Source organism: Nothobranchius furzeri, chromosome 14 (assembly GCF_043380555.1).
Source record: "Nothobranchius furzeri strain GRZ-AD chromosome 14, NfurGRZ-RIMD1, whole genome shotgun sequence".
Taxonomy (NCBI): domain Eukaryota; kingdom Metazoa; phylum Chordata; class Actinopteri; order Cyprinodontiformes; family Nothobranchiidae; genus Nothobranchius; species Nothobranchius furzeri.
Window position 1 is genome coordinate 17888737 of NC_091754.1, and position 23286 is coordinate 17912022.

General features: G+C 40.7%; 2 protein-coding genes across 5 annotated transcripts; one reads left to right on the forward strand and one right to left on the reverse strand.

Moving 5' to 3' along the window:
* Positions 1–4920: 4920 nt before the first annotated feature.
* smarcal1 (SWI/SNF related, matrix associated, actin dependent regulator of chromatin, subfamily a-like 1) lies at positions 4921–12978 on the forward strand. 3 transcript variants are annotated; one of them, XM_015966662.3, is made up of 18 exons: positions 4921–5055; positions 5198–5496; positions 5637–5970; positions 6291–6341; positions 6433–6684; positions 6760–6810; positions 6894–7077; positions 7272–7422; positions 9179–9343; positions 9441–9506; positions 9767–9907; positions 10021–10239; positions 11118–11188; positions 11734–11836; positions 11903–12085; positions 12408–12508; positions 12639–12735; positions 12822–12978. In XM_015966662.3, exons 2-18 carry the CDS (start codon positions 5212–5214, stop codon positions 12921–12923), a joined length of 2556 nt encoding a protein of 851 aa, XP_015822148.1. In that variant the 5' UTR covers positions 4921–5055; positions 5198–5211; the 3' UTR covers positions 12924–12978. The 3 variants fall into 3 exon arrangements, with proteins under 3 accessions (XP_015822148.1, XP_015822149.1, XP_070400526.1); XM_015966663.3 differs by having other exon boundaries at positions 4945–5055; positions 5195–5496; XM_070544425.1 differs by having other exon boundaries at positions 4988–5496.
* Positions 12979–16324: 3346 nt separating this feature from the next.
* Positions 16325–22715, reverse strand: nme9 (NME/NM23 family member 9). Of its 2 annotated transcripts, XM_015966660.3 has the most exons (16): positions 22566–22715; positions 22428–22485; positions 22157–22260; positions 21989–22060; positions 21382–21498; positions 20454–20538; positions 20264–20346; positions 20085–20177; positions 19525–19679; positions 19106–19302; positions 18810–18954; positions 18622–18729; positions 17972–18123; positions 17743–17887; positions 16758–17020; positions 16325–16545 (listed from the first exon to the last, which is right to left on the reverse strand). In XM_015966660.3, exons 1-16 carry the CDS (start codon positions 22596–22598, stop codon positions 16460–16462), a joined length of 1896 nt encoding a protein of 631 aa, XP_015822146.1. In that variant the 5' UTR covers positions 22599–22715; the 3' UTR covers positions 16325–16459. The 2 variants fall into 2 exon arrangements, with proteins under 2 accessions (XP_015822146.1, XP_054602980.1); XM_054747005.2 differs by having other exon boundaries at positions 21989–22260.
* Positions 22716–23286: the final 571 nt, after the last annotated feature.

Sequence of the window (23286 nt, forward strand, 5' to 3'; positions counted from 1 at the left end):
GTTATTCATTATTATACAAATCAGAAATGTACTAAAACATATCTCTTGAATCTGAAAGGAGCATTTCTTTGTTTGATGTATTGTGTTTAATGTCCTTGCTTCATTAAATCACTTTGAATTGCCTTTGTGTTTGAAATGTACCATACAAACGTACTATTGTTGAAATAATTTCTCAGTCAAACAGGGAAAAAAGCGATTTTAATATTATTTATATGATGTTTTGAAAAATAAAAACATTTCCAAATATTGCTTTTTTTTACATATTGAGCTAATAATAACCCTACACATTCAAATATGTATTATTTATATGCATATCTGAACACAATAAGTTATTATCTGATCAGATTTTGCTGAATGATAATCAAGGATATCCAAAGTGTGGCCCGGGCGCCATTGACAGACTTGAAGTGATGTGTTAATGACCCCATACATGCATGAATTTAGTCTCTTGTGAATTAATTGTAAATTGCTGACATTTTGTATTTAGATTAGTATAATTAGCATTATTTTAGATCTATTTTGAGTGCAAGTTAAAAAAATGACAATGAAACAATGTTTGCATTTTTTTCATCCATTTTCTGTACCCGATTATTCACACAGGGTCGCAGGTTTGCAGGGGGGCTGGTGCCTATCTCCAGCTGTCTTTAGGCAGGCAGGCGGCATACACCCTGGACAGGTTGCCAGTCCGTTGCAGGGCAACACATAAACACACAGGACAAACAATCAAGCACGCACACACACACACACACACACACACACACACACACACACACACACCCCTAAGGACAAATTAGAAAACACCAATTGACCTGACAGTTTTTGGACCGTGGTAGTAAGCCGGAGCCGGAGTACCCAGAGAGAATCCACACACGCACAGGGAGAACATACAAACTCCTTGCAGAAAGACCCCAGACCAGGATGTGAACCCAGAACCTTGTTGCTGCATGCAAGGCAACAGCGCTAAGCACTGTGCCACTGTGCAGCCCTGACTTTGTTTAAAAAACAAATAAAAATTGGCCCATGAGATTCATGAACATGAACATTTTGGACACTCTGGTTTAGATTTGAAAAATGTGATCCTTGCATCTGTGTTTTTATAGTGACATTTGTATCTGCTTTCATGTCATCTTCAAGTAATAAAAGCATTTAAAAAGTAAGAATAGGTCTTTACTAATAGCCAACCGGGACTAAAACTAAGCTGATATGTATAACAAATGTGAGGCTGTAAAAGTCAAAAGGATTCATTTGGTTTCATATTTTTCAATCAATTACTTCCTAGCAGAATAAATTTCATGCTGACATAAAATTGCATTTGGCACAATATTCAACCCTGCACAGGTTTCTATAGACCATTAATTTCATAAAGGTTTTCTTTTGCCCCACATCTTCATGAGGGAGGTGATGCCCTGCAGAAATCGCCAATTCGTCACTCTGATCAACAAGATGCAAACACACTCGCTCCATATTTCTGAAACATCACCTGACCTATCATAGATGTGTTTTATTCTGTTTAAGGCATGTGGAGGGAGATCATGCTCTTATTTAGACCGACGCAGATTTGCTCATGTGTTTACAACAACATGAACATATAAGCAAAAGAGTTCCTGCTTTTATAAATCTCCAAACATTTCTGAAAGTATAGGTTAAAATCTTTATTCTTTTGTTGAAACTTGGGTTATTAAGTAAAAGAGCAGGAAAAAATGGGCAGAATCAGTGGGAGACTAATACACTGTTTCAACAGGGCAGCTGTGTGCCACGACTGAATCCTGGATTTGAACACCTGCAGCCACTCTGAGCCAGCAGAAGTGCATTCCTTCTTGTTGTTTGTAAAAATGCATATGCGACTGCAGCAGGATTGTGGTCATGGTGTAAGCATTAATGAATTGCCAACTTTAAACTGCCACATTGAGCTCTCACCCCTGCTGGTTTTCTATTCTAGCAGCAAATTGCGACTGATCGCTCTTAGATAGCGTCTCAAGTGATCAGAGAGGTGCTGAAAATAAGCCAACCGCAGCAGCACGCAGCTAATTATCACACAATACCATTATAGTGGCCCTACATCCTGACATTTCAATAAATATTCAGCACTTGAGATCATTTGTGTTCATTTTTTGTCTCTCAGAAATGTATTTACCCAAATATTGCTTTAATGTTTTATTTTATCATTTTATTTACTGAAGACAAATAGCTTTTTTTGACCAATCGTTGTCCAAAAAAACAATTTATAGTGCAATACAACAATGTACAGAATGCTGCATGCACTCCGACCTTTGCCAAACTAAAATTAATTAATAAAGGAAACATTCAAACATTCAGAGAGCATAGGTATTTCAGTTGAATTTGAAATATTAATGAGATTTTCTTTCATATGAATATGTATTCGAGTTTTTTTACCCATTCAAAATATACAAAATGAAATCTGACTGTTTAAAAAAACTATTTTAACTCATTCACTGCCATTGACGACTAAAGTCGTCATTTGCATTTTTTTTTACTGTTTTAGCATCGGAACGAGCCACTGCGCTGAGAGAACAAACATCTCAGCCCTGAAGCCGATCTTCATCCGCATACGTCACACGTCACATGAAGCAACACATCCATGTATTAGGAGATCGTTTTGGGCCGTTCCTGTAAAAAAAGTGAGGCGCGAACCGGAAAAGCGTCTGCCGATCACAATTCAACAACGGAATATGAAAGAACGGATAACGCTCGAAACACGCGGATTCTTCCTGATGTAAGAGGCGAGTCTCCGCTTTGTTTTGGTTGTTTTGGCATCAACATAATCCTAGCGCGCAACGTTCTGTGACTCTTAAAAAACAGTAAAAACGGTGAGAAACGCTGGCAGCGAAGGCCGTTAGCGATCAGGAAACGGCTGGCAGTGAATGAGTTAAAGGTAACAGAAAACAAGCGTATGTAAATGTCAAAGAAAAATGTGATTTTAAAAGAATCTGAAGGCAGAAAACCTCTTTCACCTGCGGCTCTACTCAGAGCCCCTCCAAGATATCAGAGCTTCTCAGCCCATAGCAGCCTGAATGGGGGATGGGTCAGCATAGCCAGCTCCAGCTTGTTTTCATAAAGATACAGAGCCCTGAAACGGCCCATTCTGGAAGGTGCTGAAAAATGTCCAGAATAAAACTGCTGAAATTACTTTATGCAGGGGGGATTTCATGAAAATGTTTTATTTTATTGACAATAAAAAAAAGTCAGAGTGTGTCCTCCTTTTACTGGTAGATCTTGAACTTTTTGCAGGCTGCTTCTTTAGGCACACTGTCCTGCTCCCCAGCTTCTGGCTTGCTTCAGCTGGGTGAAGTCCAGGCAAGTTCCTCACAAAATTGGAGGTATCCCCACGCTGAACTGGCGGCCAGTTCTGAGGACTGTTGTCCCTCAGCTTGTTAGCTATTTCAAACAGATCTGGAACCTTTGCATGAAACACTATTAATGTTGAGGTGTATCTTTTTTATCTTCTGCACAAAGACGTATTAAATGTAATATCTAAATTCATAGGTTTTATTTTGTTAGATTTGATAGCGTGGAACTGCTCTGCATAATGGGTGTGGAAGCTCTTTTTGCTCTCCAGTGTTGTGTGCATGTGTGCTATTACCCAGATGAAAACATAACTTTCAACATGCCTATACTCCAAAGTGGGAGTGGAGCAGTCATGTTGTACTAACTATGTCATGATGTACTGCTTTATCCAACAGCAATGGCTGAGTCAAATTCAATACAGAGCAGAGTTTTAACCTGAAGAGGGCAAAATGCTGACTGTTTCAGGCAGAAGATGTAGTAAGTACATTTTATTTGTATAGCATTTGGCACAGAAGAGAATCACAAAGCGCTTCACATACAGGTAGATCAAAAACAGAAATAAATTAAAATCAGAAAACAAAGTCATGAAATTATAAATTATCATAAATATAAAACAACTGAAAGATTATTACAAAAATGAGTTAAAAAAATAAGAAAACCAAAGATTTGGGTTAAAAAAAAGTATGCAGTAGATGTACCAAATACTGACTACAGTACTATTAGACACTCATTTATACAGTTTATCAGCAAAAAAGTTTGGTTTAGGGGTGACATGCTGTTTAAAAACATAATGTATCTCATTTCTCTTGCAATAGTTGCTTAACCATTTAGGATTAAATATGACAGGATTTAAAATAGTGCAGCTACTGTACATGTGGTCACATTACTTGACAAGAGTCACTTTAAAAACACAAAGTTTTAATTTAATTCAAGTTTATTTATATAGCACCACATCACGACAAGAGTCGTCTCAAGGTACTTCACATAGCAAACATTCCGATACAGGTCAGTTCATTAGCCAATCAGAAAAAACATTTAGCGACAGTGGAGAGGAAAACTCCCTTTTAACAGGAAGAAACCTCCAGAGGATCCTGGCTCAGTACAAGCAGCCATCCTCCACGACTCACTGGGGATCGAGAAGACAGAGCAGACACACGCATACACCAACACACACACACACACACACACACACACACACACGCACACACACACACACACACACACACACACACACACGCACACACACGCACGCACGCACGCACGCACGCACACATACACACACATACACACACACAACATATATACCAAGTAACGTTTCTATGGGTACATTATGATTTCTTAGTAAATATTGTATTTGGTGAGAGATAAACTTTATTGTATTTATCCTAGTGAATCTGTAATCAAACGGGTAAACTAGTAGAAGCACATTCAATGTCAAAGAAAGCATGTCTCCATTTTTAAAAGAAACTGTTTTGTATAAATCTATTCTGGTCATCTTTTAAATCAGTTTATTGCTTTATATCCAATTAAAATTCCTACCTGCGCTTTTATAACGTTCTGCCCGGAAGTGGCGCAACCTTGTTTTTGTACGTCACTTCCTGCGCGGTAGTTCCTAAAACTAACGTAACTAGCAAAGCACCTCCCTGTAGGTGTTTTGGCTTTCTTTTTTGTTCAAATTAAACTGTTTTTGTCATTTTTAATTCACACCATTGCCCATCTGAGCCACAAAAGCTGGAGGCTTGCATCTTGGTAACATCGCTCGACACAACAGAAATGTTTTCTTATTTAATTTGATTTGTTGACAAGACTAGCGTCGTTAGCTTCTACAGTTAAGAGGAGTTAGCTAACTGTTTATCAGTCGCCTGAGTTCGTTCTGGTTTATCACCAGCAGAGACGTCCTTAAACATGTCTAATCAGCTGACTGCGGAGCAGAAGCGAAAGATTGAGGAGAACAGACGGAAAGCTTTAAAGCGAAGAGCCCAAAGACTCGGACAAACTGTTAGCAGCAGTAAGCAGCCTTCAGTGCAACCTCAGCTTCCTACACAGAGCGTCTCCATGGTTTCTGCTGATCAGACCTTCAATTCTGCTCAAGCACGGTTTGTCCCACCCATTAAAAAAGATTCACAGAGCTTCAGTAACCAGATCCCCCAACCAAACCCTCAGCTGCTGTCTGGGGCATGCAGCAGTAAGGTAAAATAGAATAAACTACATTTAATTTGTATTCTTAGTCTCCTAAATGTTGCATTTGTTTATGTTTTGGACATCTAGTTATCGTATATATCGATTTACGCTATTGTAATGCTTTGTATTGTGTTTATTTATATATTCAGGTCACAGGCCAGTATCATCAGACTAGTCAGCATGTAAATAGCTCTGTGTTGTCTGGTGGAGGAAGTTTTGATGTCAAATCCGCTCAGCCCAAGTCCAACCATGCCTCAGGAAACCCTGGAATCTCATTTTACAAGCAAGCCAACAAACCTGCACAAGTTCCTGCACCACAACTTCCTTCAGGTTCTGCCACCTTGACCGCTGTGCCTGCAAAAAAGCCTGCCATCTTTGTGAGAGGGCAGTGTGTGCCTCATGCAGAGAACCGTTTCAGGGTGGAGGTGGGCTATCACGCAGAGCTTATTGCTGCTTTCAGATCCATCCCATCCAGGAACTTTGGTACGTTCTGCCAAGTGCAGCCAGCCTCGCAGTTGAGACTCTTGAGGGAGGTTATCAAGAAATGCAATTTCAATTTGTGATCACATCGTCAAACTGAATATATTCAATTCAATTCAATAATACTTTATTAATCCCAGAGGGAAATTCAAGGATGTTTAAATTGAGTTGAGCACCATCTATTATTTCTGTATTGATTACATTCAGCCTTAAGTGTCTTTAGTTTTCAAACCTCTAATTTCCCTTCTTACTCAACTGCTTGCAGTATTTCTCATTTTTATTTCAGTGGTGTTCTTATGTTTGTGCTCTACTTTCTGTCTTAGACCCAGCCACAAAAAAATGGAACTTCAGTTTGGCTGACTATGGACTGCTGAGTATGAATGTTTTGTAAATCTTATCCAGATGAAAATGCATAATTTAAAAGCATCATTTGTGACTATTATCTTGTTGACACTTGCGCTTCAGTGAAGCAGGCAGCTTCCATTCCTTCTGTGTCTTTGAGGCCACTGGAGGGGGCGGCAGCCGTAGCAACCTCCAGCCGATCTTGTGACGGCGCAGCTCTGTCGGCGCTCCTGAGTCTTTCTAGCAGTTGGAAGAAACCCGGTGCCACTTTGAAGGGCCGGTGCGTCCTGGTGTCCCGCACAAAATTTGAGGTGGACATTTCCTACAATGTCGACGTCATTGCAGCATTTAAGCAAATGCCATCCAAAAGCTACGGTAACAAACTGTTGCTAATCCATATTGTGGTTTACTTCTGATGCAGTTAACTTTAATTATTTGCTTACGTTGCAGACCTGGCCACAAGAAAGTGGAGCTTTTCTCTTGAGGATTATGGGAAACTGAGTGAGAGAGGCGTTTTTAAGTCATTTTTCTTTGTCTTGGTCACATTTGCCATCTTGTCTAACCGAGCCGTGTTCTTTACTCAGTGGATCTCCTCAGTGGGATAACAGCAGTGGAGGTGGAGCCTCTTCCCAGGGCAGTAATCCAGGTTTTCTCTGCCAGTTTTGATGGGAAAGAGGCCAGGTCTTTAGCTGTCCCTGAGGCAGACCTTTCGAGCATCGACCCCATACTCACCTCCAGCCTCATGCCCTTCCAGAAAGAGGGAGTCAAGTAGGTGTCTCTGGGCAGCCATTATTGCTCCCTCTGCATTCTGTCACCAATAATCAACACTAAGCAACAATTAAAAAAAAATATTTTTGCCTTGTGCAAAGTGTAATTTCATAATTATGCGACATTTCCTGTGATGGAATCTCTTAATTAAGAGACCTTGATGGTGAGCTTTGGTTTTGAATGTTTTTATGCAGCTTTGCGGTGTCTAAACAAGGTCGCCTCCTCCTGGCTGATGACATGGGCCTGGGAAAGACGTTGCAGGCCATCTGCATAGCAGCTTATTACAGGAACGAGTGGCCTATATTGGTGGTGGCTCCATCCTCTGTCCGATTCACTTGGGCTGAGGTAAAAACTTTTAGCAGATCAATCCAGAGTTATTAAAGCTGCTTTACGGAGTTTTCCTCTTTCAGAAATTATGTATGATTTGTCAGAAATCCGTAAAAGTGATTATCTTGTCATGTACTGTGATATAATAAAAGCAATACGTCTTTTTTTTTTTTTGCTAAGCACGCCCCCTGCCCGGCAGAGCTCCGTGCAATAGGAAACTGAGCACCGACCAGAACTAACCAATAGCGTTAGACTACCTCTTAGATGCTTCACATTTAAGGAATACCTCGGCTGATGCAGAGTTGATGAACTTTTCACGGACAAGAAAGTCTCTAAAATATAAATATATGAAAGCACAACATGACAAACGTGTTTTAGCTCTGTTTGTCGGCTACAGAATCACATTTATAAACAGAAACGTGAAGTCGCCATCTTACAAAAACAGAGGAACAGCGGTTTTGTGTGATATGCTTGTCAGCCACCAGATGGTGCCATTAGATAAGAGAAATACTCCAGAAAGAAGCTTTAATTAGGAGGTGTTATTGATTGTTTTGATTAAAAATCATGTTTGGCATGCCCAGTACCAGTACTTCCAGCCGCATATAGAAGAGCTTTGTTTACAAGAAGTTCTGTTCTCCACATGTCTTTGATGAAAACCCAGCCAGGAGTTGAGATCAGAGACACGTTCAGCACAGAGTGTCGTCTCCTTAAAAACAACCCTTACTTTGTCGGGCTTTGCTCTTATTTGGACCGTTAGTCTTGTGCCTTTGAGTACAGCAGATCATAGGAGCTATACCTCAGTGTTTTCAAACTAACACCTAATACATTTCCTGCTTCTCCCCCTACTGGTTGGAAAAAATAATTGCAACAGTTGTAAATGGCACTGCATGAGCCAACAGATGCTAAATAAGTCACAAAGTGAAAGATCCACACTGTTGAACGTAAAAACATTACTATTTACAAGTCTGATAGCAACAAAGCCAGGTCACCATCAGTCCGTGATTTTGTAGTCTCCTTCAGCTCCCTGAAATGAGTGTAGGCGACGCCGGTGTTCACTTTGGTTTTAGCTCTTTGCTTTGCCTCCCAAGACATTACTCTCTTACCTTTACTTCCAGCTTTGCCATTATTCCAACGAAGAAGGCAAACTTCTTTGTCTTGTGCTTTTATTGATGGTTAGCAAACAAAAAAAGCTAGCTGCTAGCCTTTATTTTAGCTAAAGGCATTGAAAACCGTTATAGTTGTAAAGCAGGTAGATACCTCCCACTACTGTTCCTGCCCGAACCACATAACTGTTAGGTTCAGTTTCTTGTCAGCAGAGTGCCGTCCACGTGAAGCTGCTCAAGTTTCTGGCTCAAGAACCACTGAAACCAGTTTGAAAGCAATAGCAGAAAGTGTTAAAAACTCTTTAGTGTTGCTTTAAAACAGGCTGATGAGGAAAAGGCGAGAGGGGAAATGAGATGTCAGGAGCTTCTGGGCCACAGTGGATTTATATAACGCCAAATTACGACGAGAGTCATGTCGAATATTCCAACTGAGTTCAGTTCATTAAGCTGATCAGTAAAACGATTCACATGTAAGGAAACCCAGCAGATTGCATCGAGTCACTGACTTGTGTCAGATACTTTACAGCAATCCCCAGTGTTAATGCCTGCCGGTAGTTAACGGGTAAAATGTAGAAACTTGTTTTTACCAAGAGGTGGACTAAATCAGGACGATCAGAGCAGCTACTCTGAGGTGTTTGCTTCAAGTCTCTCCATCTGATTCCTGGCTGTAGGCCTTCAGACGCTGGCTCCCCTCCCTGAGTCCCGACAGCATCAATGTGGTGGTAAAGGCCAGCGACGATATGCGCTGTGGTTTGGTCAACATCATCAGCTACGACCTGCTGAGCCGGATGAGCCAGAAGCAGCAGGCAGGAACCCTCTTTAACGTCCTCATTATGGTGAGCTAATGTTCAAACACGATGGGTTAATCTAATCATTTCAATTTACTCTTTAAAATACGCGTCTGTGCCCCCCCCCCCCCCCCCCCCCACGCAGGACGAGTCTCACTTTCTAAAGAACATGAAGACGGCTCGGTGTAAAGCAGCCTTGCCTCTGCTGAAGGTAATAATAAAAACAGACAGATTTGCTGCAGAACTTTATATCTGCTCATAAAAACTGACGTTTTGGGTGGAGGGAGCTACATTTTTGTAAGTAAGGTTGTCTTATAAGTAATTTAAAAACCCATTTTGAGCATAATGGATTGTCAGAAAGGCCCTAAGCTATCTGAATTATACATTTTGCTTAGATTTGAGGATATTCTGTACGTTTAAACCAACACAGGAGAACAAAAAGTGCCTTGCTTCTTCGATTTTTGTCCTCAGGCAGCCAAGAGGGTGATCCTTCTGTCCGGGACTCCTGCGATGTCCAGACCCAGTGAGCTGTACACTCAGATTCTGGCTGTCAAACCTTCACTTTTCCCTCGCTTGCATGAGTTCGGAGTGCGTTACTGTGATGCCCATCAGGTAACTGAAGTCTGTGAAATCCTCCTTTGTCCAGCTTTTATGCTTAAAGGTAATAATTTGTTCCCCATCTGTTCAGGCGTCTTTATTTTTATTTTTGCTTCCATCACCTGCAGAACGATTGGGGCTGGGATTATTCAGGCTCGTCTAATCTCGGCGAGTTAAAGCTGCTGTTGGAGGAGTGTCTGATGCTGCGTCGCCTCAAGTCTGACGTCCTCTCCCAGCTTCCCGCCAAACAGCGCAAGGTGGTCACGATGACCCTGGACGGGATCAGCAGTCGTACAAAAACTGCTCTCACAGCCGCAGCCAAGGAGTTAACCAGATGTCATCGAAGCGTATGGCACTTTTCTTTCTTCTTTCTAAGAATAATTTAATCTCTAGAATCATTTTTTCGTCCCAATCTGTCAGATCACAGATTATTCTCATCTTTTTGTTAAATATCAGCTTCATCAAAACATCTGCAGATTCTTAAAGAGCCAAAGCTTAGATTTTCCTTAATTAAGGTCCTTAAAACCCTTAAAAACAACAAATAATCCTTAAATCCAGAATCTGAAAGGTCTTAAAAACACAGACCCAATAAACAAGATTAATTTATTTTATTTTGAAAGTTTTAATAAGAGTTTTGCTCATTTCTAATTGCTGTTTTGATTTTTTGTATGAGACATGAGTGAATCCACCTAAAGTTAGCCACTTTAGCTAGTGGGCGCCATGTGGAGGTTTGGTGGTTTTACATTGTTTTTTGTAAAATTCACTCTGCAGAGCAATTGTCTTGATGTCTCTGTTATTTTCAGCACTTTCAGTTCTAAATCAGTAACTATTTGTAAGGTGGTCACACCCCTTCATCATTCTGGTAATGTAAGGTCTTTGATCCTATTAAATTGGCCTTTCCTAAAGATGCAGACACATTGTTAACCGTTACAGTCTGCTCATAATCTGATAATCAACACTTTTTCTTCACACCTTTTTAGGCCAAATAAATGAGATGTTTGGTTTATCTCTCCACATAAAGACTTTGGCTCAGATATCAGCTTTTAAAATTGCCTTTGAGTGACTCCAAGTACTCCAGTCCAGCCTTATTCTCTAATGGGAGCGCGTTACAGAGCATGATTGTGCATAATCACAGCGCTCATCAAAGTAATGGCGGTCGTATCAAATCATCAAACAGAATCGGCTGTCGGTTCTTATCTCGTGTCGTTCTTTATCTCGTGTTCAGAAAACGGAGGAGAAGGAGGCCCTGCTCGTCTTTTATAACCACACAGCCGAAGCCAAATTGCACGCCATCATGTAAGTACGACCCCCCCAATGTCGGGGATGATTGAGTCAAATCAGTTGATGGGACTGAAGACTGAACCAAGATCTTTTTGTTTGCTCTCACTGGGTTTGAGGGAATTAAAGAGCAAGTAACCCCCTACCAGAGTCTAACTCCACTCCCACTTCATGTTTGAAAAATGCAACAAATGCTGTTGCCTGGCAGACCGAGAAGGCGGAGCTGCTAACAAATACACACATACACACACAGGCTCACGACAGCATTGTGACATCATAATGTACCAGTTTACATCATAGCATACCTCTTAGCCAATAGCGGTGGCAGATTTAAATTAAAATACAGTGCAGAGTTTTTACCTGACAACGGCACAACACTGCCAGTTTTAGGCAGAATATTTAAATTTTAACTAAGATGTACTGAAGTGCCAAATTATTGACAACACGTGTCTGCAGCACGATTAGACACTCGTTAATTTAGTTTATCAGCAAAAAAAAGTTTTTGGGGGGTGACTTGCTCTTTAAGGACTTCACACGTTTTCTAACGTTTCTGTCCCGATCAGGGACTACATCACAGACATGTTGGAGTGTGGGAGGCAGAAGTTCCTCGTGTTCGCGCATCACAAGTTGGTTCTGGATCACATTGTTGCTGAACTGGTGAAAAAGGTAACAACAGGTTTGATCATTATTTTGACGTGAGGGGAGCTTTACCCGCTTTGATGTTGCTAACAGGATGTCGGCTTCATCCGCATCGACGGGTCGACTCCGTCTGCAGAGAGACATCAGCTGTGTGAACACTTCCAGTTCTCCTCCAACGTGTGTGTGGCCGTCCTGTCCATAACCGCAGCCAACATGGGGCTCACCCTGCACTCCGCAGACCTGGTGGTCTTCGCTGAGCTTTCCTGGAACCCAGGGGTGAGCTACGGGGAGCTGTCGGAGCAAAAGATTCAACTTCTCTGGGTGGAATTTAGCTCCTCTAGTCACGTTAATCTAAAATATTTGCAAATGCTCTTGTCATTTTTGCTAAATCTCTTTTATAATGTGCATCTGTTAACGGTTAGATGTGTTGTTGTCTTTTGGTGTTAAAAATGGATAAATGGTGCTTTTGTAAAAATCAGTACTCACATATTAATTGGTAATAAATTATGAAAAACTGGGTTCTTGCTGCTGGAAATGAAAACAGACAACAAAAAGGTGGAAAATACAGTTAAACTAATAATATTTTTACTTTCTGCAGGTTCTCATTCAGGCAGAGGACAGGGTTCATCGTATTGGACAGACTAGTAATGTGGACGTTCACTACCTGGTTGCTAAAGGAACCGCTGATGATCACCTATGGTATGTCTATCAGGTGGAAGCAACGTATAACTAAAACAAAATGTTAATATTATATATTTTATTGTTCCTTAAGCTAAAATTAAAACAGCACAAAGGAGAGCTTTTTGTTTTGGTTCCCGTCTTTATCCAGGCCAATGATCCAGGCGAAGATGAACGTCCTGGAGCAAGTGGGGTTGTCTGAGTCTAACCTCTCAGACAAGGCTGAGAACACCAGCTTCCACTCAAAGGTTCGTTTTCTACCTTTTCTTTAATCAGCTGCATGTTTGGCCCTGTGTAGGTTTAGGTATAAACCTTTTTATTTGGGTTTGTCTAGGATCCAAAGCAGAAGAGCATCATGGAGATGTTCCAGAGGTCTTTCTCTGCAGACGATGGCCTGGATGAGGCCGGCCTAATGGAGGACTGGGAGGACTCCTGAAAACAAGTCCATGCCAGAGCAGAAGACTGCAATAATAAAGACTAAAGAACTTTTATTTTAGGTTTCGTCTTTGTTCTCCGGTGCAGGATGTTGTTTTTTCTTTCAGCTTATCATGACAGAAATAGTTAAATGCCTTTTACCGTTTATACCTGTAATAAGTGTTTATATGTAGAAAATGCAAGAGCCAATTTAAAAGTGTTCATCTTTGGTTAAATGTTACAACTCAGCCCCGCGTGGGCTTCAGCCCGTCAGTATTCGGCACTCTCTGGAGCAGAACTTTCTTTCATTTCAAACCCATCATGAAAGAATTCAGTTGTGAAAATGTTCACATGTATAAAAACATGTTTCAGTTGATTTAAAAGTTTCTATCTTTAGTTATTAAAAGTTTCAACTCAGCTGATGTAGAGATGGACTCGTTATTAAAACAAAGACTGGCTTCAGTGGTGCTACACATGAATATTTATCAATCTGAGGGTTTTGGATTGTCTCTTCTTCCTGCTAGAAGATACCTGAACCACCTGGGAAATAAGAAACGTGTTCATCAGTAAGCTTTGATAAGGAGATGTGAGCGTGATGCATTTATGAAAATAGGTGACTGTAAAACTTGCCGAGAATAACTAAGAGACAATATGAAGTTTTTTACCATTAACCTTTAGACATAACCATTGAAATGTTGAAAATGAATTAAATTATGCCCAGTTCAGTTGTTGAAAATATTGGCTTCTTCTTAACTTATAACTAGGGCTGCATGATATTAAGAAAACCTGCGATATGCGATAACCGTGATTAATATTGCGATGACGATACTACTTGCGATGAATAAAAACTTAACTCGGGAACAAAAATGATCAAAAACGAAGAAATTTTAAAAAATGACCAAAATAATCATAAAAATGAGAAAAGCTACAGATGTAGGGAAAGGGAAAAAGAAAATTAACATGAAAAGGCAATCGGTGAATCCTGGGAAAAGCAGGAAGAGCTGAACAAAGCTAACTCAAGTGTTTGCTAATCATCAAAATTAAGTGTCGGGGGCGGGCATCTAACCTATGAGAACCCACCCAATTGGCCAAATGGGTGAAGAGCTCCATTTGATTTGTTAAAAAAACATCATGCTTCTGTATGACTGACAGAATGCATTATGTGTAGCAAACATCTGGGCTGACCATTTTGATATTTATCTGCTCTTTGCAATATGCATATTACACTTGCTGATTTCGCGATAATTATATATTTGCGATATATTGTGCAGCCCTACTTATAACCATAAAAATTGGGTCTAAAATACACGGGAGTTGGTCTAAGTTTCCGGGCGATGCCATATTTCCTTCTACGGGAGCCCGTGAGGACATAATGCATTTACTGCTTTGTAACAAACGGTTACAAAACTTTCACCATTCATGAACGTTTTACACATTTACCTCTTCACTCGTTGCCAGTGATGAAAGGGAGTCTGATGTTCTTGTTGTTTTGCTGAAGGTTGTGATCAGGGATTTTTGACCCTAATGGATTTCCATTGGTAAGGTCTTACTTGAACACAAAAATACTGCTTGCTTGCAATGATTTAGGTTTGTACTGCCCCCTATCACCAGGAAAAATACACACCGTCACTTCAAGTAGCAAAGTACAAATACTTTACCTTAAGTTTAAGTGTCGAGTAGACATTTCTGGAGTAATCATCTATTAGCTTACTTTTTACTTCTACTTGCATTTCAAAAATAGTCTCGCTACTCTAATTTCATGAAAAACTTAAAATTGTTGAACGTAATAACCGCCCATGTCATAAAAAAATTCCTAAAAACCACAAACTGATTTTCTCTGATCACAACAATAACAATTTACAGATCATTACACCTCCATGCTGTAGTTCTTTTTTAAAACACAGAGCAGTTTTGTTTATCTGTTTTCCCGCTAAGAACTGCAGCATGGAATTAGAGGTGCGACACAGCAAGAACACACCTAAGATGTTCAAAGAAGATCATTACAACGCTTCATATGTTTTCCTGTGTTTCATCGAAATTCTGAATAATTTCATTCTGATCCCTAATCATCAGCTCATCATTTCTTATCAGTTTAGTCAGTTTATAATTTCTGAGCAGAGACTGTCTAAACTTCATATGTTTTACATTTCATAAGGAATCAAAATGTTTTCTTTTTCTTCAATTTTGAAGATTGTAGCAATAAAAATATCTAAATGTCTGAGGTCACTACACCCACTATACACTACTATACACATGGGAGGACATGGTCCTCATTGGTTAAAAATTGTCCTCCCTGAGACACGCCACATGTTTGCTAGTTTGGCAGGCGTAGCTCAAAGTTTTCACAAAGACCTCTCCAGATTAATTACACCATCATGCTGGGTGAAGCTGATTTGTTACTTCGACTTCAACAGAAGTCTTTTCAACTCTGACGAATGAATGGGAATACTTTAGATGCTTCTAAGAAGATAAACGGTAACCTTGGTATTAAAAAAGATCATAATAATGCATTGAACTTATATATGGCTTTTCTAGACACCCAAAGACGCTTTCACACACTCTCACATTCACACACTGCTAGTGATGGTAAGCTACTTGTAGCCACAGCCGCCCTGGGGCGGTCTGACAGAGGCGAGGCTGCCATTTGGCGCCGTCGGCCCCTCTGACCACCACTAACACAGCCAAGTTGGGTGAAGTGTCTTGCCCAAGGACACAACAGCAGGATACCCCTGGCGGGAGCTGGAATCGAACCCATGACTCTCCGATCATGAGGCAACCCGCTCTACCACCTGAGCTACTGCTGCCCCAATCATAACTAAACCCAGATATACTCAGATCATAACTAAAACATAATTTAGGCAAGATTCATTTTGGGATATTGATGTCATCCAAAGCATTGCTGTGTGTGTCCATTTACAGAGGTTTCTGGCACCTGATGAGAGTATTTTAGTTCACAATTAGGACATTTTTCCTTTTATATTTTTCACAATGTGTTCCTGTTCAAAATTAGCTCAAACCAAATAAAACCGTTGATCCATCTGTCACTGGCTGCAACACCGACACCAAGCACAGTGGATTCACCACTAACGCTCTTTTCTATAATTTTTGCTTCTTTTTAAATAAAAAATAATCTTTACTTACTGCAGTTAAAACTTATTTCCCTGCAGTAGAAATATATAGTTTTTAGAGGGTTTTTTGGGGGGTTTTTTTGTGCAGAATTTTGCAGATTTTTCTCTAATTATTTGTCAATTAAGATCCTGTTTGTGCAGATTTCACCAAACAAGAGATTGATCAACTTTCTAGAAACAGAGAAAATGTTTGTGTTCCTTGTAATGAAGACCGTACCTTGGTAAACTGTTATTTATAAAACAAAAGCGTTCTAGTTTTTCCCTGCTGTGTGAGAAAAATGAATCAGTCACCTGATTGTTGAGACAAAGTTTATTGAAAATAATTAAACAAACTTATTTAACTTCAGTTTTAAACCTGCAGAACACCGATAACCAATAACAGTTGTTTTCTCTCCTTTCTTGCATAAAAATTGCATAAAAATTAATACCTTCATGATGACGAGTCATTATGAATGTCTGCAGCTGAAGATCTTGACATTTCTTTGTTGAGATATGCAGGACTGCCAAGCTCTTCAGCTGAAATGAACAAACAAACCTGCAGCACTTGTTTCAGCCAATACAACTTTGTGGTGATAATCACAATGAAACACACACACACACACACACACACACGCGCGTGCGCACGCACACACACACACACACACACGGCAGAAGATCAAAACTGTTACTCACACGAAGCCACACGGTGTGGCAGATGGAAAGGACGATTACACACATCATTAGATTACCTGAGATGGTTACGTCGCTCTCTTCGTCGGCGGAGAGCGCTGCTTCTGTGCTGATGTCTCCGAAAATAAAACGGATCTTCTCTTCTGCATGTTGCTCGCTGGAGGAACCGTGAACTGAGTTGTGAAGGACGTCTGCAGCAAATCGAGCCCTCAGAGACTCTGGGGAGGTCTCCTTGGCTTTCTGTGGATCAGTTGGGCCCATCAACGCTCTCCACTCCTCGACAGCATTTTCCTTGGTCAGAACAAGCATCATGCAGGGACCCCTGAAAGAGAGAGCGGTCAATTAGGGCAAAAAGATGGGAGGACACTATTCTAAATACTCGCGTGAAACATGAAACGTGAAAATCTGTCATGCACAAGTGAAAACTTCTCTTTTTCATACAGAATACCGCTCCTTTTTGCCTCTCATAAAAATATTTTTACTGTTGAGTAAATATCACTACAGATGGCATAACTAGAGGACCAGCCGGATCTTTTTAAACTCTAATATCTCTAGTTTTTCTCTGTTCTGCTACACAATTTGACTAAATATTCAGAGATTATGGGATGCTTTCTAATGTTTGACCTTCAAGAGCTAATTGCTGCTGAGTCTTTGCCTCATGCGGAGGCGTTTAAGTAGCTTGTTTATGAGTCGTGATGGGTTTATGTGAGAGTTATGCAGTCAAAAAAGGAGCAAAGATTAATGGAAAACATCTCAAATTGCCTGGTTAAACCTTCACCTCAACAGCTAAAAGAGATTCTTCTGTGGAGAAGACTCAAAAATGATCTTGAGTTTAAAACTAAATCACTATCCAACCAGTCCAATTAGAAATGCACTGTTGCATTTCCACACCAGCTGGAGGTCCTAGTGAAAGGATGAAACCTGACCTCTGGAAATTTGATGTTCGCTTGAAAAAAGTGCTGTTAAGATTTATCTCTCAGGTAGACCAGAGACGGATCTGTCACCTTGTCCTGCTCCTGTGACTGTGTGGGTGGACAGACTAACCGACACATGAAATCCACCAGCTGGCTGAAGAAAGGCTTCTCTCTGTGCTCTTTGTAAAACTCTTCAGCCATTTCTCTCGACAGAACCGTCTCCTTCAGCCGCGTCACCGTGAAGCCTCTCCCACGAATCTCCTCCAAAATTACATCTGTTGAAGAATAAAATCTAGTTTATTGAAGAAATTCTAATATTTTTATTTTAAATGTAATGTTTTTTTTTGTTAAAAGTGCACCTCTGTGTTCATCCATTGCGTCAGGTTTAATTACCGCCAGCGTTTGTTGTTTAGGGAAGAAAAAGCTAATTTCCTGCTCTGCTTCTTCGGGACTGGCGCTGCCGTGAAGCTGGTTTATGGGCTCGTTATCCACAGCAAACTGGGCCCTGAGACTGGGACAGGGGGCACGCAGACTGTAAGGTACAATCTATGCAAATTATTACACTTTTGATGATTTCAAGGGGATCAAGAAGTGCAATTTTCACAAATCTAGATCTCCTGGAGGAAAATGGTATAATTTTCTGTACTTCTAGCCTCTTTTGCCCATCCTGCAGGTAATTTTTCACATTTCTGAACATCCCTTTTGACGACTGACAGAAACAGCTTTGCAGGAAGGTAAGTAATGGCTTTGCTCTTGGAAAAGAAGCTTTTAGATAACTGCGTTTTTTTAATTGTGTAATTGGAGATCAGCAGTGCAAAAAAATGACTTCCCTGTTTTTATCAAAACCTGACGAGGTGAAAGCGAGGGGTCAAAGGGAGACTTTTATTTAGCAAGCTGTCACAGATTAGCAGTGAAAGGTGCTTTTCTGCCCCATTGTTATACCACGGTGACCCTTTGCTCTCCTATTTTAGTTCCAGCAGCTGAAAGAAAAGAGCAACTCATCACTCACCACTCGGGACTCTCCTCTTTAGCTTTATCGAGGTCAGGAGGACCAAGACTGTTCTTCCAGTGAAGGACAGCCCCTTCTCTGGCCAGCGCCAAAGCAAGCACCGGCCCACTGGGAAAACAGAGACATGAGATAAACGCTTGCAGCGGCATTAGGATGTTTGGGACGATAGCAGAACGGGTTAAAGCTACCTGGTCATGCTTCGCAGTAGAGCAGGAAAGTAGTCTTCATCCACATGTTGGAGGTAAAACCGTCTGACTTGTTCCTCTGTCAGCAACACCTCTCTCTGGAGGGCCACTGTGAAGCCCAGCTTCTGGATCTGAGCCAGGATCTCGTCTGCAAAATAAAAATAGACGATGCCATTAATCAACAAATTAAAGTACTTTTGTAAATTTGATAATTACGGCATCATAATGTTAAAATGTGATTGCGTACGTGCACGCTCCCACTCAGGACCATTTGTGTGTGTGTTTGGCTTGAACCCCACCTCTGTTCTCCATGGCAACGTCAGGCCGGATAAGAGCCAGCGTCCTCTCCACACGCCCTTCCTCTCCATCCTGCTCCACTGCCGAGGTCGTCCTAAAGTTGGGGAAGAAGAAAGCGAGCTCCCTGCTGGCCTGGTCGCTGTCCTTGCTGCCGTGCACGGCGTTGAACAGAGTCTGTGTGCCGTATTGTGCCCGCAAGCTGTGGGGAGGAGGAAGGGAGGACCAGATGGTTGCTCGGCTGGTGCTCCACCAAAGAGAAGCATAATGTTTTGGGTGTGTCCGATCAAGCATGGGAGAATGTGCTGTTCCAGACTATAATCTATTTTTTATGTGATTGCTAGAAACGATGCTTGCGTCAAATCTCAGCTTGCAGTTTGTGTAAATGAAGGTAATAATTTCTCTTCTACGTCGTTTAATGAACCTTTCGGGCTTTTCTCTCCTGGCCTCCTCTATGTCCGCCGGGCCGATGAACTCACGCCACGCTGGTATAACGCTTGCCGAGCCCTCTGTGTGAGAAAGCACCAGAATACGAGAGGGGCCGCCGGCCATAAACCGAACCAGATCCTCAAAGCAAGTCTGAAAACCAAAATCAAAAAGGCGAGAGACAGGAGCAGATTTATCAACACCCCACCTCTCTCATACATATTTATTATTGGACGTTTAATGGTCATGTATACTGGGCATAAATATTTCCCTGCCAGCCTTCTCTCACACCTGCCACATGGCTGAATCTCAGACTGTTTGGTTTCATAATAAACAGCACGATAAGCAAAAAAAAAAAAGAAAAAAAAAAAGAAAATGTGCCAACACAGCAACTCTATTTTGAGCCCCGTGTGGAAATCTAGATGGATGTCAAATGCATTGCAGAGTAACTGAAGTGTGTTTATTTTTACTCCCTTTGGTATTTAGCCTCTGAATATCAATGACTCCATGAATCCTCACTGCACCATCATCAGTTTGACTTCGTCAGTGCCATCGTACCTCCGCTGCTCTGTGTTGGTAAAAGTCTCGAGCTTCTGCCTCAGTCAGCGTTCGCTCCTCACACGCGAGAATCTCAAACCCCGCTTCTTGGATCTATCCAGGAGACACGTGTCAACAGGATGGACGAAGACGGCTCGAGACAATCTTTTAAAACCTGAGCTTTATCATTCTCTCTGTACCTTCGTGAGGATCTCGTTTGTCTTGCCTTGAGCAACAGCATCTGGTTTGATTATGGCAACCGTGTAGGGCTCACAGGCAGATACTGCAAGAGAGGAGAGAGAGATTAGTGGTCATTAATGCTGTTAACGGCGCACGCAATTATCCTAAACAACAGGATATAAAAATTATAATTCACTGTTTATGCATTACCAGTACGGCTGTCCTCAACTTCTGACTGCTGAAGCGTTTTCTCCTCTTCTTTTATCTCATCATCCAACAGGGCGTCATCTTTTACCTGAGAGACACAACAACATCTGATGCAAACAACAAGCGATCCAAACACTGCAAGCACAAATACGGGCAAACTAGAAAACTGAGAATATGGTGCAAAAGTGCATTTATGTCAGTGACTCAGCTTAGACTGAGAGACCACTTAAACGCTCAGGAACCCTTTGCATATTCATTAGCTCATTAGAGTAAAATATTTAACCTTTTTGCAATATTCTAATTGTCTGAGATTTTGAATGTGGGGTTTTCATAAGCTGTAAGTCATAATCATCACAATTATAGCAAACAAAGGCTTGAAATATCTGCTCTACATGTAATGAGTCTGTCTCATGTAATAGTTTCACCTTTAAAGTTGAATTAAATGAAGTTTTGCACTACATTATGTCATTATCGTTATTATGGGCTGCCTGGATTGGCGACGGGAAGGCAGTCTACAAATAAAATGAATGAATGTTATAATTTTGTGTTTCACCTGTACTCATGCATTCAAAAAAGGTGCATCTTTAATTCATGTGCATCTTTTATTTCTCCACAAAGATGGAAGAAAAAGTGCAATGTGTTTCTTGCCCAGCTGATTTTTATAAATACTGATTGAGGTGTAGAAAAGAAGCAAAAGACAAACATTCTTTCAGATAAGTAATTATATTTTACAGCTTGTACTTTCAGTGCTTTTCTAAATAATACAATCACTATTTATCTGCAATTAAAACGTTGCAATGGTATGAATCTTACAAAAGGTCTGCAAAATTTTCAAGATATGTCGAGGAATAAGACAGTGACAGCATTTCAGATTCTTATGGTAATTTTTTTTGGATCTTTGGTCACAGATCCTTAGTAGTGCACCACTCACCACTTTGCGTCCACCTCCTTGCTCCAGAACCAGTTTCTCCTTGGCCAGCTCCTCCACGATCAGCCTCTGAAGCATGGGAGCGTTAGCTCCTCGCAGCACAGCCACCAGCTCTCCACCCTGCTCATTCAACACAAATCAAATAATTTAACTATCCATCCACCCATCCATTTTCTTCTGCTTATCCGGAGTCGGGTTGCAGGGGCAGTAGCCTAAATTAATTAAAAATGAGATATAAACGTGAAAACAACTCTATTAGTTGGCACAAAGCTAAGAAAAAACAAATAAACATGGAAAAAACTGGTGTTACACCATTTGTTTAGCAAAATGTCTGGCTGCAACACAAAAAAATAAAACTATATATAAAACACAAACAAAAAATGATAAATTACAACATGACATATAATCATTTTAGAAATTTTTCTGAATAAATGATAAACCAGTTACTTGTTCAGTGATTTAAACTGATAACATTATTACAGTACAGGTTGTAAAATATTACCCAAACACACACACACACACACACACACACACACACACACACACACACACACACACACACACACACACACACACACACACACACACACGTGCATTTAGTGTTACCCACCCCGTAGAAGAGGAAAGTGGGCTCGCATTTTCCTCGATACCTTTCCAGAGCATCAATGCTGTCAGCATCAGCCTGCATCACACACAGACACATGCAGATCTGCTCCTCCACAAAAACAATGCTCCAGTTTCTCCAACTATAAGATTTAAAAACCTGTCCAGGGCTTACAGTTGCAAAATGCAACATGTCATCACTCAGTTCGTTCTTTATTTTCCGCAGGAGGCTGACCACAGCTCGACAGGGGCCACACCACTGTTGGTAAACATCTACAACTGCAAGGATTATTATGATGTGTATTAACGAGGGACAGAAAACAGAAGGATGCTGAAAACTGATGCAGGGGTTCAGTCTGTAGTTCCCCCAGTGAACACAAGGGAGCAGCAGAATACAAGCTACAGTCGAGTATTTATCATGGAAACATGATATAATAAAGGTTCACCTGTTAAGCCCTTAGTAGCCATCATTTCTGTCCACTGTTCTTGGTTTGTGACTGATACCTGAACAAGAAAAGTAAATTTTACAAAAAGAAGAGCAACAGTATTCATGGGAACAGTGCACGCGCTCTTCGTCTTCATACCTGTAGGATCGCCTCTTTCTTCTTTCCTGCCATGAGTTTGTTGAAAACAAAGTTAAATAAGTAATACGAGATAACCGAGAGTCTAAAGAGGACTAAACTTGCTGTTTAGTTAAGTTAAACGAGCTAATGTTATAGGTAAATCTTAGTTTATGGTCCCCAGAAAGCCTCGCGCTTGTTTGCCTCTCGGTTGCTAAGCAACTTTAAAGGGACCCAGCTTGACTTTTGGGTTTATTTATGCCGCTAAACATGATCGAATAATTTTCCTTTTGAATAAAATATTTTAAAATGTTTTAGAACAACATCTTACTAGTAAATTTTACTTTTTTTTCTTGCTCCAAAATATAATTTTTTAACCAATTAAAACAACTACATTTCCAGTAGGGGGCACTGTTGTCAAACATATTCAAAATAAAACCAGTGCCTCTATTTTATTTACATTTATTTTCATATAAAAAATTTTGGGTTAACGTGAAAACACAACACCGCGAGCTTAGCTGGGTTTGCTATGCTGTCTTATTTTTGCATCTGCATGAAAGTGCAGCTTCACTGGAACATAAGCAGGAAGATAAAGGCTGTCAAGGCTGTCAAGTATAAGCCAATCACAGAACTGATCTGGGAAAAGCACCAGTCAGCAGTGCTTGTTGTTAGTGAAACACGCTATAAATAGTTATCAGGAGTTTATAACTAAAAGCCAGTGTGTGTGTGTGTGTGTGTGTGTGCA

Excerpts from the sequence above, each read along its gene's own strand:
- smarcal1 (XM_015966662.3), top strand. The coding sequence starts at position 5,212 with ATGTCTAATCAGCTGACTGCGGAGCAGAAGCGAAAGATTGAGGAGAAC. Across the intron at positions 5,497-5,636 it reads CTGGGGCATGCAGCAGTAAG|GTCACAGGCCAGTATCATCA; the intron begins GTAAAATAGAAT and ends TTATATATTCAG. Across the intron at positions 6,342-6,432 it reads GGCTGACTATGGACTGCTGA|TGAAGCAGGCAGCTTCCATT; the intron begins GTATGAATGTTT and ends CTTGCGCTTCAG.
- nme9 (XM_054747005.2), bottom strand. The coding sequence starts at position 22,598 with ATGGCAGGAAAGAAGAAAGAGGCGATCCTACAG. Across the intron at positions 21,499-21,988 it reads CCACTTTCCTCTTCTACGGG|GGTGGAGAGCTGGTGGCTGT; the intron begins GTGGGTAACACT and ends TTGAATGAGCAG. Across the intron at positions 20,539-21,381 it reads AAGGAGGTGGACGCAAAGTG|GTAAAAGATGACGCCCTGTT; the intron begins GTGAGTGGTGCA and ends TGTGTCTCTCAG.